We start from the raw sequence: 13,491 nt of genomic DNA, 5'->3' as shown, positions 1-13,491 counted from the left end.
TTTTTGAGTTGGAGTCTCATTCTGTCACCCAGACTGGAGTGCAGTGGCTGTTCCCGGCCAGCGCAGCCTCGACCTGCTGGGGCTCCGGCAGTCCTTCCACTTCAGCCTTCCAAGTAACTGGAACTACAGGCACACTACCACCCCCGGCTAATTTTTTGATTTATTGTAGAGATGAGGACTCATCAAGTTGCCCAGGCGGGTCTCGAACCCGCGGGCTCAGGCAATCCACTCACCTCAGCCTCACAAGGCGTGGGATTACAGACTGAGCCACCAAGCCCAGCTGAGAACTTGGTTTCTAATGTTTCTGTCTTGCTACTTATCAGTCCTTGTAGATTTTGTTTTTGCTTTGTTTTGTCGTACTATTGACTTTCCCCCTCCCCTTCTTGTAGTCTCAGGATGCAGGAATCAAGACCATCACTATGCTGGATGAGCAAGGGGGTGAGTTAAAGTCACTGGCAGAAACTCTTAATTTGACTTAACAATGCCAAAAGGCTCTGTCAAATTAACCAACCACATATAAGGTTCAACCTTTGTAAGATAGGAGTTTTGTTTACTTCTTTTCTGATTTGAATTATATCATGTTTGTTACATATTTATGAGAGGGGCAACAATGCCCAGCTGTATACCAAGTATATGCTAGGCCATTGTGGTTTATTGTGTGCATTGGTCATATCTACATTAGGCATTATGATATTCTTTCATCATCCTCAGAAATTAAGTCCTAAAACAGATCTAGGTTCGGATGAGCTTAGAAACATTCTATTAGAGTTGGCCCTGAATAATCTAGTCTAGTTTTTTTAGTATTTTGACAGCCCTCAGGTTTTGAGCCTATTAAATAATAGAAATTATGAGGATTTGGTCTGGTCAGAGTGCACTTAACTTGGTTGTAGCGATGTTCTTTATTTTTTTTATTTTTATTTTTTGAGTTGGAGTCTCACTCTGTCACCCAGACTGGAGTGCAGTGGCCGCTCCCGGCCACCTCAGCCTCGACCTGCTGGGCTCTGGCGATCCTTCCACCTCAGCCTTCCCAGTAACTGGAACTACAGGCGTGTGCTACCATGCCCGGCTGATTTTTGATTTATTGTAGAGATGAGGTCTCACCAAGTTGCCCAGGGGGTCTTGAACCCGCGGGCTCAGGCAATTCACTCACCTCAGCCTCCCAAAGGCGTGGGATTACAGGCTGAGCCACCAAGCCAGCTAGGGATGTTCTTTAAATAACCCTCACTTAGCTAGGTACAGTGGCTCACGCCTGTAATCCCAGCACTTTGGGAGGCAGAGAAGAGGATTACCTAAACCCCAGGGTTTCAGACCAGCCTGGCAACATGGCGAGATCTCATCTCTACAATGAAATTTAAAAATCATTCGGGCGTGGTGGCCCATGCGTGTGATTCCAGCTACTTGGAAGGCTTAGGCGGAAAGATCACCTGAGACCAGCAGGTCAACGCTGCAATGACTGGGACCAGTAACCTGGGTGACAGAGTGAAACAAAAAACAAAAACAAAATAAATAAGCCCCATTTGCTCCAAGTGTATGATTGTCTTAGAACAAATTTTTCTGCAATAAGAGGCCAGGTGCCTCAGTGTCAGTATGTGAAAGATTGTTTTCATGTTGAACAGCTTTTAATGTCTTCTGATACTTCACTGTGGTGGGTTATTGGTAAATTCAAGGTTGAAGTTCACTGTCCCATAGTAATGGCATTTTCTGGTTGATACTATGAATGGAACACAAAATATAACTTCTACAACTTATTCTTAGAACAACTAAACCGCATAGAAGAAGGCATGGACCAAATAAATAAAGACATGAGAGAGGCAGAGAAGACTTTAACAGAACTCAACAAGTGCTGTGGCCTTTGTGTATGCCCATGTAATAGGTGAGTTGATAAATCAAGACTTTTTAAAAATAAATAAACGAGTGGTAGGGGCCTATCTTCCTTCTCCCAAATAAGGTCAGAAGTATGACAAAGCCTAAATGAGGGACTTTATTAGATAAACTTAAGATATTTCTCCTTCAGGGAGATCTAACATTTCATGCAAATAGAGCATGTTCACTGAAAACCATGGCTTAATTTGACCAATCCTGGAAACAAGTCTCAATTTCAATTTGTCGTATTGCATGGAAAGGTTGGGAAATATATATCTAGATGACAGAGAGCATGATAGAGTTAGTGTTTTTTCCTTTCAGACGAGGAGTATGAACAAAGTATATTCTGTGATAGACACATGAGGGATGGTCAAGGGAGTAAAGGACTTGGATCCTGTCTTCAAAAGACTTACTATGTGTTTACATATATGTGAAAGAATGTCAAAAAATAAAATGTTTAGGTCATATGATATTGACTAAGGCTAGGGGTACAGAACTGATAAAGGTTGGCTGGAAAACATCTTAGGAAAGGTAGGACATGAGTTAGACTTTGAATGATTAGAAGAATTTGAATGAACGTGGAGGAGCAGCGAGGGCATTACCTATGGAAGGTTCAAAATAAAGATTAAGGAAGAGTTTGACTTAACTGAGCTGCGTGATTCATGTAGTGGAGAAGTAGAAAATAAGATATAAGTATGTAGCAGAGGCACTTGAATGCCAAGCTAAAGAGCTGATAGGAGCCAGGCTCGGTGGCTCAGCCTGTAGTCCTGTGCCTTGGGAGGCTGAGGTGAATGGATTGCCTGAGCCCGCGGGTTTAAGACCCGCCTGGGCAACTTGGTGAAACCTCATCTCTACAGTAAATCAAAAAATTAGCTGGAGCCAGACTCAGTGGCTCAGCCTGTAGTCCGCGCTTTGGGAGGCTGAGGTGAATGGATTGCTTGAGTCCGCGGGTTCGAGACCCGCCTGGGCAACTTGGCGAGACCTCATCTCTACAATAATAAAAAAATATATCAGCTGGGCATGGTAGCGCATGCCTGTAATTTCGGCTACTCAGAAGGCTGAGGCGGAAGGATCACCGGAGCCCAGTGGGGTGAGGCTACAGTGGCCGGGAGTGGCCACTGCACTCCTGTCTGGGCGACTGAGTGAGACTCCAACAAAAAAAAAAAAACCCTTGTGTAATCTAACCTGTGAGATTAAGATTTTTATCAGTGAGAATGGAGAGGAAAATGCAATTCAAACAGAATTTATTTTAAATCAACTGACTGTATCTGAAACATGAAAAAGGGAGGATCATAGAAGACTGATCATTGAAGTCTGCAGTAGACTAGGAAATGAAGGGTCTTCAAACCATGTTTGTATAATGCATGAGATTATGCTTGAGACAAATAAATTCACTCTTTTTGGTGACTTTATTGTGAATGTGTAAATTCTTTACTTATCTTTGGATAAACCATACTCCATGGTGTTGACAAATACTGTATGTATTCAGTCAAAGATGAGGTTTAGACAGAGGCAGTTAACCATTGTCTTTCGTTCTGTTAGAAGCAGTTTATCTTTGTTTTAAAAGAGTGATTAACAAAACAACTTTGAACTTTGCTTTTAGTTAAAATGACAGTGTCTGAAGATTGAATGATTATGCACTGAAAGTTTTTTTTTGTTTGTGTTTTTGAGTTGGAGTCTCACTCAGGCTGGAATGCTGTGGCACTCTCACGGCCACTGCAGCCTCTTCCTGCTGGGCTCAGGTGATCCTTCTGCCTTAGCCTTTCAAGTAGCTGGAACTACAGGCATGCCACCACACCCGGCTAATTTCTTAATGTATTGTAGAGAAAAGGTCTTTCCAAGTTGCCTAGGCTGGTCTTTAATCCGTGAGTTCAGGTAATCCTCTGACATTGGCCTCCCAAGGTGCTGGGATTACAGGCACAAGTCCCTGTGCCTGGCCAGATAAATGTTTTCATGTAACAGCATTTTTCTACACTATTCATAGAGAAAATATAATTTAGTTGTTTATTGGTCAACTTTAGTGTTTGTTTTGACCATGAGAAGTTAAGATTTCATAGTGTTTTTTCTAGTCTTGTCCATTGGCTTTTTATTCTAATATAGGTCTGTTTACCTGTTTAGGCCCTGGTTGACTCACTGCAAGTCTGTATTTTATTTTATTTTATTTTATTTTTGAGTTGGAGTCTCACGCTGTTGCCCAGACTGAGTGCAGTGGCCGCTCCTGGCCACCGCAGCCTCGACCTGCTGGGCTCCGGGTCCTTCCGCCTCAGCTTTCCAAGTAGCTGGAACTACAGGCGCGTGCTACCACGCCCGGCTCATTTTTTATTTATTGTAGAGATGAGGTCTCACCAAGTTGCCTGGGCGGGTCTCGAACCCGTGGGCTCAGGCAATCCACTCCCCTCAGCCTCCCAAAGGCGCGAGATTACAGGCTGAGCCACCGAGCCCAGCTCAAGTCTGTATTTTAATAGCTATGAATTGTCAGTCAGAGTTTAAAAAGTTACTTTAAACAAATTATAAATGCACAGATTATTTTATTCAAATTATGTTTTGCAAACTTACTTGTACCTTTCTCCTAGGTTCCTTTTGCCCTCTCGGAGGAGTACAGAGATGAGGAAGTAGATGAATTTTTTTGAGATTGTTAGGAGAAGAGCTAGGAGGAAGTCCTTTCTAGAATCTAGAGCAAGATCAGCTCTAAGTCAGGGGTTTTTTCATAAGCAGTGAATCCTAAAATGGCCTAATATCATAGAAGGTGAGAAATGGATCTATAGTAGTATTACTTTTATTTCTCGTTGTGTATCCTAGCCAAGTGTAAGCAGGCTTTTTTTGGATACTGGTGAGAGAGAAGATAGAGTATGGTCCTGAAGCATTCTTCACCTTCTGACCTCAACAGACCCCTTTCTCCATGGGTCAAGAGAAAGTGCTTTTTTTTTTTTTTTTAAGTCAGAGTCTCACCCTGTCGCCCAGGTTGGAGTGCAGTGGCATGCTGCTCACAGCTACTGCAGCCTCTACCTGCTAGGCTCAGGTGATCCTTCTGCCTCAGTCTTCTAAGTAGCTGGAACTGCAGGCACACACCACCACACCCAGCTAATTTTCTTATTTATTGTAGAGATGAGGTCTTGCCATGTTGCCCAGGCTGGTCTCGAACCCACGGACTCAGGCAATCCTCTCACCTTGGCCTCCCAAAGTGCTGGGGAGAAAGTGCTTCTTAAGAGATGGAATCTCAGGGGCAATTAAAACAGTTGTTCCCTGAGAAGAGACTGGTATCCTTGGTATCCTAGTTTAAGATGTCTGTTGCCAGGCGCAGTGGCTCACGCCTGTATTCCCAGCACTTTGGGAGGCAGAGACAGGAGGATTGCCTGAGCCCAGGGGTTCGAGACCAGCCTGGGTAACATGGTGAGACCTCATCTCCAGAAAAAATAAATAAAGTTAGCTGGGTGTGGTGATGCACGCCTGTACTTCCAGCTACTTGGAAGACTGAGGTGGAAGGCTCACCTGAGCACAGCAAGTTGGGGCTGCGGTGGCCGTAAGTGTTCCACTGCACTCCAGCCTGGACAACAGAGTGAGACTCCAACTCAAAAAAAAATTTGTCTGATTGTCACTGCATTTCTTCCATCTATGTCTTCTTTATTCCATTTAGCCCTTGGCCAAATTGATATCTTTTGTCCTCAGCTGTGTCTCCTATCATTCTTGCTAATGCCTTGATCTTTCTTTTTTTTTTTTTTTTGAGTCGGAGTCTCACTCTGTCGCCCAGACGGGAGTGCAGTAGCCGCTCCCGGCCACCGCAGCCTCGACCTGCTGGGCTCTGATGATCCTTCCGCTCAGCCTTCCAAGTAGCTGGAACTACAGGCGCGCACTACCACGCCCGGCTATGTGTCTTGATCTTTCTAATCCTATCTGCTAATCTGTTTCAGTTAGGCTTATCCTATGAATAGTCATAACATGAGCTTCTCAAAGGCACACATGGGATCTTTGTCCTCTTAGTAAAAGACCTAGGATTAATACTAGTAGTAATAGTAACAACCCAATCCCACAGTCCCTTATTTGCCATTCAGAAGTCTAAAACACTCTGAAAGCCAGGGTTTGTTTGTTTTTCCATAATGGTGCCACAACTCATTAGGCTTCAGTTTAAATTACATTTAAACTGAATCTATTGGCTGGCCTCCGTGGCTCAACCTGTAATCCCATCACTTTGAGAGGCTGAGGTGAGTGAATTGCCTGAACCTGCGAGTTCCAGACCAGCCCAGGGAACTTGGCGGGAACTCGTCTCTAGTATAAATCAAAAATTAGCCGAGCGTGTTAGCACGCACACATGTAGTTCCAGGTACTTGGAAGGCTGAGGTGGAAGGATTGCCACAGCCCAACAGGGCCGACGCTGGGTAGCTGTGAGCGTCCCACTGTACTTCTGGGTGACCGAGTGAGACTCCAACTCAAAAAAAAAAAAAACACCAAAAACCTGAAGCTATTTATAGTCTTTATCACTCAGTGTAAATATTAATTTGTTTTCCTGCAGAAATATTGATGATTGGGCCATTGCCTTGCTAGACTCTGGTGTGACTATGTGCTCTTTGAGCTATGGCTGTCACCATGCTTCCTGGCTTTGGTCCCCTTCCCCACCTTTAGGAGGTGAAGCTTCTCTCTCCCTTCTCTTTCTCTCTCTAAATTACTTTGAAATAAACTATATTTTTTAAATCTAAAAAAAAATATATATATATTGATTATTTGATTATGTGGTACTGCCCAAAACATCTTACATCCAAGGGTTTTGGATGACATTTATCAGCCTGTATATTAATTTAAACTATTATTCTGAACACTTTAAATTTAATCATGAAGCAATATGAGAATAGATACTCTTATCATCATTTTACATTTGGGGAAGCAGAGGCACAAAGATGCTACACTATCAAGTAGAAGAGCTGGGATTCAAAACCAATCAGAGGTGCAATTTGACGACTTCCCAGTGGCCATCTTGGATACTGCATGTTCTCACATTAGCACAAGGGTGGGTTTGGCAGTCTCCGGGCACAGTTGGGGGATGGAGCGGGGCGCGTGATAATACAGTGGGTAACTGTTCCACTACCAGGGGTAGAGAGGGCCAGCTAGAAGTCCAAACTTCACCTGCATGCAGCCTACTTAAGTTGCAAGCCCTCACTTGTACCCCACAACTCTAAAATAGAAAAACAAAAAACAAACAGGTTGAGTCCTTGATTTTAACTGTATCCTGCATTGCTTGACTCTAAGAAAATAATGAACCTTTTTGTTGTTGCTGTTGTTAGATATATTGAAAATGTCTTGTATAGATGTATAGAAAATATCTTAAGTAAATTAGTTCTTTGAGATTTCTTTTGTTCAGTGAGATTATTTGAAGCCAGATCAGTAAATCTTTTTTTGTTTGTTTGTTTGTTTTTTAGAGTTGGAGTTTCACTCCGTTGCCCAGACTGGAGTGCAGTGGCTGCTCTCAGCCACCGCAGTCTCGACCTGCTGGGCTCCGGTGATCCTTCCGCCCCAGCCTTCCAAGTAGCCGGAATTACTGGCGCGTGCTACCACGCACGGCTGATTTTTGATTTATTGTAGAGATGAGGTCTCGCTGCCCAGGCGGGTCTTGAACCCGTGGGCTCAGGCAATCCACTCACCTCAGCCTCCCAAAGGACGGGATTACAGGCTGAGCCACCGAGCCCGGCAATCTTTTTTTTTTTAATAAGACATAGAAATAGCTTTACTTAAAATAACTCTGTATTATAAGGGAGTTTTAACTATAGCTAATTCTTTCTAAAAGGCTACTAGAATTTAATAACAGACCACTAGGATTAAACCTTAAAATTGTGAATAAGTGCCATTCTGTTAGTGTCCTACATTTGAATTCTAAAAGCAAAATAGCACACATTCTATTTTTAAAATCCTAAGTATCTGACAGTAACTAAGTTGTAATTCTAATTAATGAGAGTTTAAAAGAAAACAAACTTAAAAATGAAAAATCTCAGAGTATTGAACCACCTGATGTTCCATTTTAACCAGAGATATTCTGTCTTGCCTGTCTTATAAAGTGCTTATGAAATCTAATATAATGACACATAGTTTGAAGACAAGTTGGTATTGCTGGACCACTTACTAGAGAAGTTCAAAGTTGGTACTATAGTTTTTCTACTATTCCAATCTTATGTCATATTGAGATGTAAAAATTCAGCTCTGAATGATTAAAATAAATATTGTGTAATGTGTCGTTCAGTAGTTGAGTGCTTCCTCCCTCCTGCTCACAGATACAAACATGAATAAAGCATACTTTTGGCCCTGTTTCATTTATCATTACTGTATTTTTTATGCCTTACATGGTATCTGATACATAGTATATACTCAGTAAATACTTATTGATTGAATGTCCTTGAGAAACTTGTTGGCTGGTGGGAGAGTTAGACTCGTAAAAGGATTTTTAAAAGTTGTAGCCGGGCTCAGTGGCTCAGCCTGTAATCCTGCGCCTTTGGGAGGCTGAGGTGAGTGGATTGCCTGAGCCGCGGGTTCAAGACCCACCGGGGCACCGAGACTTCATCTCTACAATAAATCAAAAAATCAGCCGGGCGTGGTAGCGCATGCCTATAATTCCGGCTACTTGGAAGGCTGAGGTGGAAGGATCACCGGAGCCCAGCAGGCGAGGCTGCGGTGGCTGGGAGCGGCCACTGCACTCCAGTCTGGGCGACCGAGTGAGACTCCAACTCAAAAAAAAAAAAAAAAAAAAAGTTACGATGTAAATAAAATTCATAATATAAGTAAGAAATTTGTAGTCTCTCAAGAAAGAAAGGAGGTTTCACAATGTCTCCATTAGTTTTTGCCTTCTCTCATATTATATTTTATAATTTTAGAAAATATTATTATCACCCAAGCAATCTCAGGAAAATTGACGTGTGCTATAGTTTTCTTGTTTTTCTTTTTATCTAGGTTCTCAGGCGTTGGTTGTTTCTATGAAACCAGGCAGGAATTTGAATGCATTGTTTTTAAAACTCAACTTGCTTCTTTCTATTTGACTGGCATTTACTATTTTCTGCATTTCATTCTCTCACCTAATCTCTTCCTTTCTAATCTGCTTACTAAAAATGAAGATTTAACATCAGAAGCCGGTAACTGATCAAAGGGAACTTAAAGATGCAGTCTTGTGGCGCAGTTTGAGCTGCTAACCTGCTATCTAAAGGTGATGCTTCAAATGGCTTTTCTGTGCATGTGCATGGATTTTGTGAATGGTGGAGACTGTCTCAAAAACTGTACTGTGTTGTGTAATGTAAAGTGAATTTGTTCTTGATGGGTGCTGTCTGACAAAACAATATGGACTTGACAAAAGGATCTTAGGTTATAATACTGTCTTTTGACAAATGGCTATGATAACCAAATTTTTGTTAAATAACATTTAAGATTACTACAATAGAAATACTTCTGAAGTTTCCTGAGAAGTTCTAAATAGCTTGATCTTTGAGATAGCTACTATAGTCTAGTTCTAATTCAGGCTAAATGCATCACTCTTCTTAGGACTTTGATTTCAGCATCATATCTTCCATTAAGTTTTTCTACTTTGTTCTGGTTCCTGAGTCAATATTTCCTCCCTGAAGTGTTACTTCTAATGATTTGGATTTTCCATGAGTTAGGTCACTATCGAATTAAGGAATTAATTGCCAGTTTAGTCATCTTAAATCGTATTTGGAACAAGGTGATATATAAACTTCAAATATATTTATATCGAGTTTCTTTTTTAAAAAATAAGGTTTTCCTCTCTACCTATTTTACAATCTGTTTCATAATTCCTATTATATCATGTGTTAACTTGCTATGATTTCATGTTAAATTAATACAAAACTTACATCTTAATTTTTTCATTAAAGTTAACTTTTTTATCAGCTTACTGTTTATTATAATGTCTGACTTGCTCTTTTTTTTCCTTTTTTTGAGTAAGAGTCTCACTCTGTCACCCAGGTTGGAGTGCAGTCTCACAGCCACTGCAGCCTTAACCTGTTGAGCTCAGATGACCATTCCAGTTTTCTAAGTAGCTAGAACCAGAGGCTCACGCCACCACATTCTGCTAATTTTCTGATTTATTATAGAGACGAAGTCTTACCCAGTTGTCTAGGCTGCTCTCAAACCCCTGACTGGACCAAGGAAATCCTCTTACCTCCGCCTCCCAAAGTGCTGGGATTATAGCACGCCCGGCTTGACTTGCTCATAATTTTAGATCTTTATAAGAATTATGAAGACTATGATTAAATGTTTTAAAAAATTAAATATTGATTTCAACCCTTTGCTTCCTGCCCTCTTTTTTCTTCTTTCCTTAGCTTCACCATCCAAAGCACACACCTATATACATTCACTCTCACACTCATATTACAATTGGTATTTATTTAATCCCTTTTATGGAGTAATAACTAATATTTGGCTTTCTTTTTGCTATTTTTTATTCACTTATTACTAATGTTGATGACAACCAAACCCCAAAAAAATTGTTAATGTTTTTGTGCTTGTATCTTGCCATTTTATTGTTCTTGCTTAATAGCAGCTTCTTGAATTACTTAAGGGAAATTTCAAATTCTTATTTCAAACTTGCCATTTTAGAATGATAAATTAAATGAAAAAAGTTATTATTAAATATTATTAATGAGCCAGGCTTGATGGCTCATACCTGTAATCACAGAACTTTAGGAGGCGGGGTGAGGTGCCTGATCACAGGGGTTTGAGTACAGCCTGGATAACTTGGCAAGACCTGGTCTCTCCAATAAATCAAAAATTTAGCCAGGTGTAGTGGCATTCACCTGTAGTTCCAGCTAATTGGAAGACTGAGGCGGAAGGATCGCCCAAACCCAGCAAGTCGAGCCTGCAGTGGCTGTGTGCGTGCCACTGCATTCCAGCCTGGATGACAGAGTGAGACTCTCACTCAAAATAAAAAATAAAAATATTATTAATTACTTCTCAAAACTAACATCTGTCACCTGTCTAGATGTAACTCTAACTTTCCAGATAGAGTTTTTGATCTTGTTAAAGTTTATCACAAATTTTCGTAAGCATTTTTTCATGAAGGTTAGTTTCTTCCTGGAAGGAGCTGTACATTTTATTTTACAAAACTATCCTGTTGCAGATTATAATCATTCTTTCTTACTGTAGACTAAAACAGCCTGGGTCTAGAAGTTTTTTATGTAACCATATTCCAATTATATTCAGCTACCTATAGATCTCAAAGCTAGGAAATACTAATGGGTCAAAAGAAACATGCCAAGTTGTAATCTGTGCACTTACAGGCATGATCTGTTAACTGAGGGTCACGCTGAGGTTTAAGCCAGTGAATAAAAATATTTATTCAGTGATTTATAGAGAAATTTTACATGTTATCTGTTATTTTTCGAATTGGAGTCTCATGCTGTTGCCAAGGTTGGAATGCAGTGGCATGCTCACCCCCACCACAGCCTCAACTGATTGTCCAATTTGGAAATTATTCATGCCTTTCCTTTGTAATATATTGCTTGCTTGTTTTCAAGAAGGCTTGTTAAAATTTTCATACAAACCAGGCACGGTGGCTCAAGCCTATAATCCCAGCACTTTAGGAGGCCAAGGCAAGAGGATTGCCTGAACCCAGAGGTTTGAGACCAGCCTGGGTAACTTGGTGAGACCTCGTCTCTACAATAAATCAAAAAATTAGCTGGGCATGGTAGCACGTGCATGTAGTTCCAGCTACTTGGAAGACTGAGGTGAAAGGATCGCCTGAGCCTAGTAAGTCGAGGTTGCGGTAGCCATGAGTGTGTCACTGCACTCCAGACTGAGCGACAGAGTGAGACTCTGCCTCAAAAAAAATTTTTTTTTTCATACAAAATTCTAACTTTAAAAAACAGATCAGCTGAAACTACTCTGGTTCAATAAGCGTAGTCAGCTGGGGTCAAAGTATTACCTACTCAGCCTTCTTGCTCTATCCCTCTGAGAAGTTTTCAAGGAACCCCTTAAGACATCTCAGAACACAGAACACCTTTCCTAAGAGATTTTTTTTTTTTTAAAGAAATGTCCATTGACCTCTTTTGTGGAGAGTGCTGGAGGTTAAGGGAAACTGAATAGTTAAACGATTGCATTTTGCTACTTGCTGTCGGCTTAGTGAAGATCTTTTTTTTTTTTTTTTTTTGAGTTGGAGTCTCCCTCTGTCATCCATGCTGGATTGCAGTGGCACATTCATGGCCACCAGAGCTTCAACCTGCTGGGCTCAGGCGATCCTTCTGCCTTAGCCTTTCAAATAGCTGGAACTAAAGGAGTGCGCCACCACGCCTGGCTTATTTTCTGATTTATTGTAGAGATGAGGTCTCACCAAGTTGCCTTGGCTGGTCTCAAACCCCTGGGCCCAGGCAGTCCTCTCGCCTCCACCTTCCAAAGTGCTGGAATTACAGGTGTGAGCCACCACATTCTGCAAAGATCTTAGAAAAGTGGTGTTTGGACCTTTTAAAAATGTTTTAGTGTCAGTGGGTTTACATAATTTATCTTTTTCCTATCCCATCTTGCCATGGAGTGTAGTATATAGATAATCTAGATTTATGCGGCTTTTCTACTAAAAGTTGTTTGGGTCATCCTGAAGGTAACAATCACTAATAATTACAATTCTCTCTCTCCTGATCTTTGATATCTCTCTACGCTCCTGACTCTTACAAAGAACAAAGAACTTTGAGTCTGGTAAGGCCTATAAAGCAACATGGGGAGATGGTGGAGACAACTCACCTAGCAATGTGGTATCTAAACAGCCAGGCCGGGTAACAAATGGTCAGCTTCAGCAACCAACTACAGGAGCAGCCAGCAGTGGATACATTAAACGGTAAGCCAGCTCCTCCTGATATTTCTATGACCTTTCCTGATGAATGTCTTAGGGTACAGTGTGTAGCGGTACATAAACACTAACTCATCTAATAGAAATCACACTTATTCCATTTTTTAAAATGCATTTGAAATCTGCCTTCTGACAAATTGTTGATTGTGGTTTTTGCCCTTGGATGATAGAATTAACTTTATGCTTTTTCAGTACTTTCCAAGTTACTGAAGTAGTTTTACTGCTGTATGTTGTAAGTGTATATATATATTTTTATTTTATTTTATTTTATTTTATTATTATTTTTTTTTGAGTTGGAGTCTTACCCTGTCACCCAAACTGGAGTGCAGTGGCACTCTCATGGCCGCCTCGACCTTCTGGGCTCAGGTGATCCTTCTGTCTCAGCATTCCAAGTAGCTGGAACTACAGGCACATGCCACCACGCCCAGCTGATTTTTTGATTTATTATAGAGATGAGGTCTCACCAAGTTACCTGGACTGGTCTCAAAACCCATGGGCTCAGGCAATTCTCTTACCTCAGCCTCTCAAAGTGCTGGGATTATAGACGTGAGCCACGGTGCCCGACCGGTAAAAATATTTTTTTAAATGTATCATCCAGAGCAGGGGTAAGCTAGATTCCTGTGAAAATATCTGTAAACTGTCAGTGTTTCAAATTTTTCAGACTATACAGTCTCTATTGCAGTTACTCAACTCTGTTTAGGTAAAAGCAACCATAAAAACTATTAAAACAGCTGGGCTCGGTGGCTCAGCCTGTAATCCCACGCCTTTGGGAGGCTGAGGTGAGTGGATTGCCTGAGCCCGCTGCT

At 41.2% G+C, this 13,491-nt stretch overlaps 1 protein-coding gene across 2 annotated transcripts in view; it reads left to right on the top strand.

Annotated features, from left to right (window-relative positions):
• SNAP23 (synaptosome associated protein 23) overlaps nt 1-13,491 on the top strand; it is a 48,355-nt gene that overhangs the window by 29,577 nt on the left and 5,287 nt on the right. For both annotated transcript variants that reach the window (XM_008059335.1, XM_021712938.1), the window contains 3 exons: nt 390-438; nt 1,756-1,873; nt 12,515-12,673. In XM_008059335.1, coding sequence (XP_008057526.1) covers nt 390-438; nt 1,756-1,873; nt 12,515-12,673 — 326 coding nt within the window. The remainder of the gene's footprint in view (nt 1-389; nt 439-1,755; nt 1,874-12,514; nt 12,674-13,491) is intronic.

This window comes from Carlito syrichta, unplaced genomic scaffold, assembly GCF_000164805.1.
Source record: "Carlito syrichta isolate Samal-C Ts95f unplaced genomic scaffold, Tarsius_syrichta-2.0.1 Scaffold91562, whole genome shotgun sequence".
Lineage (NCBI taxonomy): Eukaryota > Metazoa > Chordata > Mammalia > Primates > Tarsiidae > Carlito > Carlito syrichta.
Note: the sequence above shows the minus strand (reverse complement) of the source record. Positions and strands in the feature narration are given on the sequence as shown.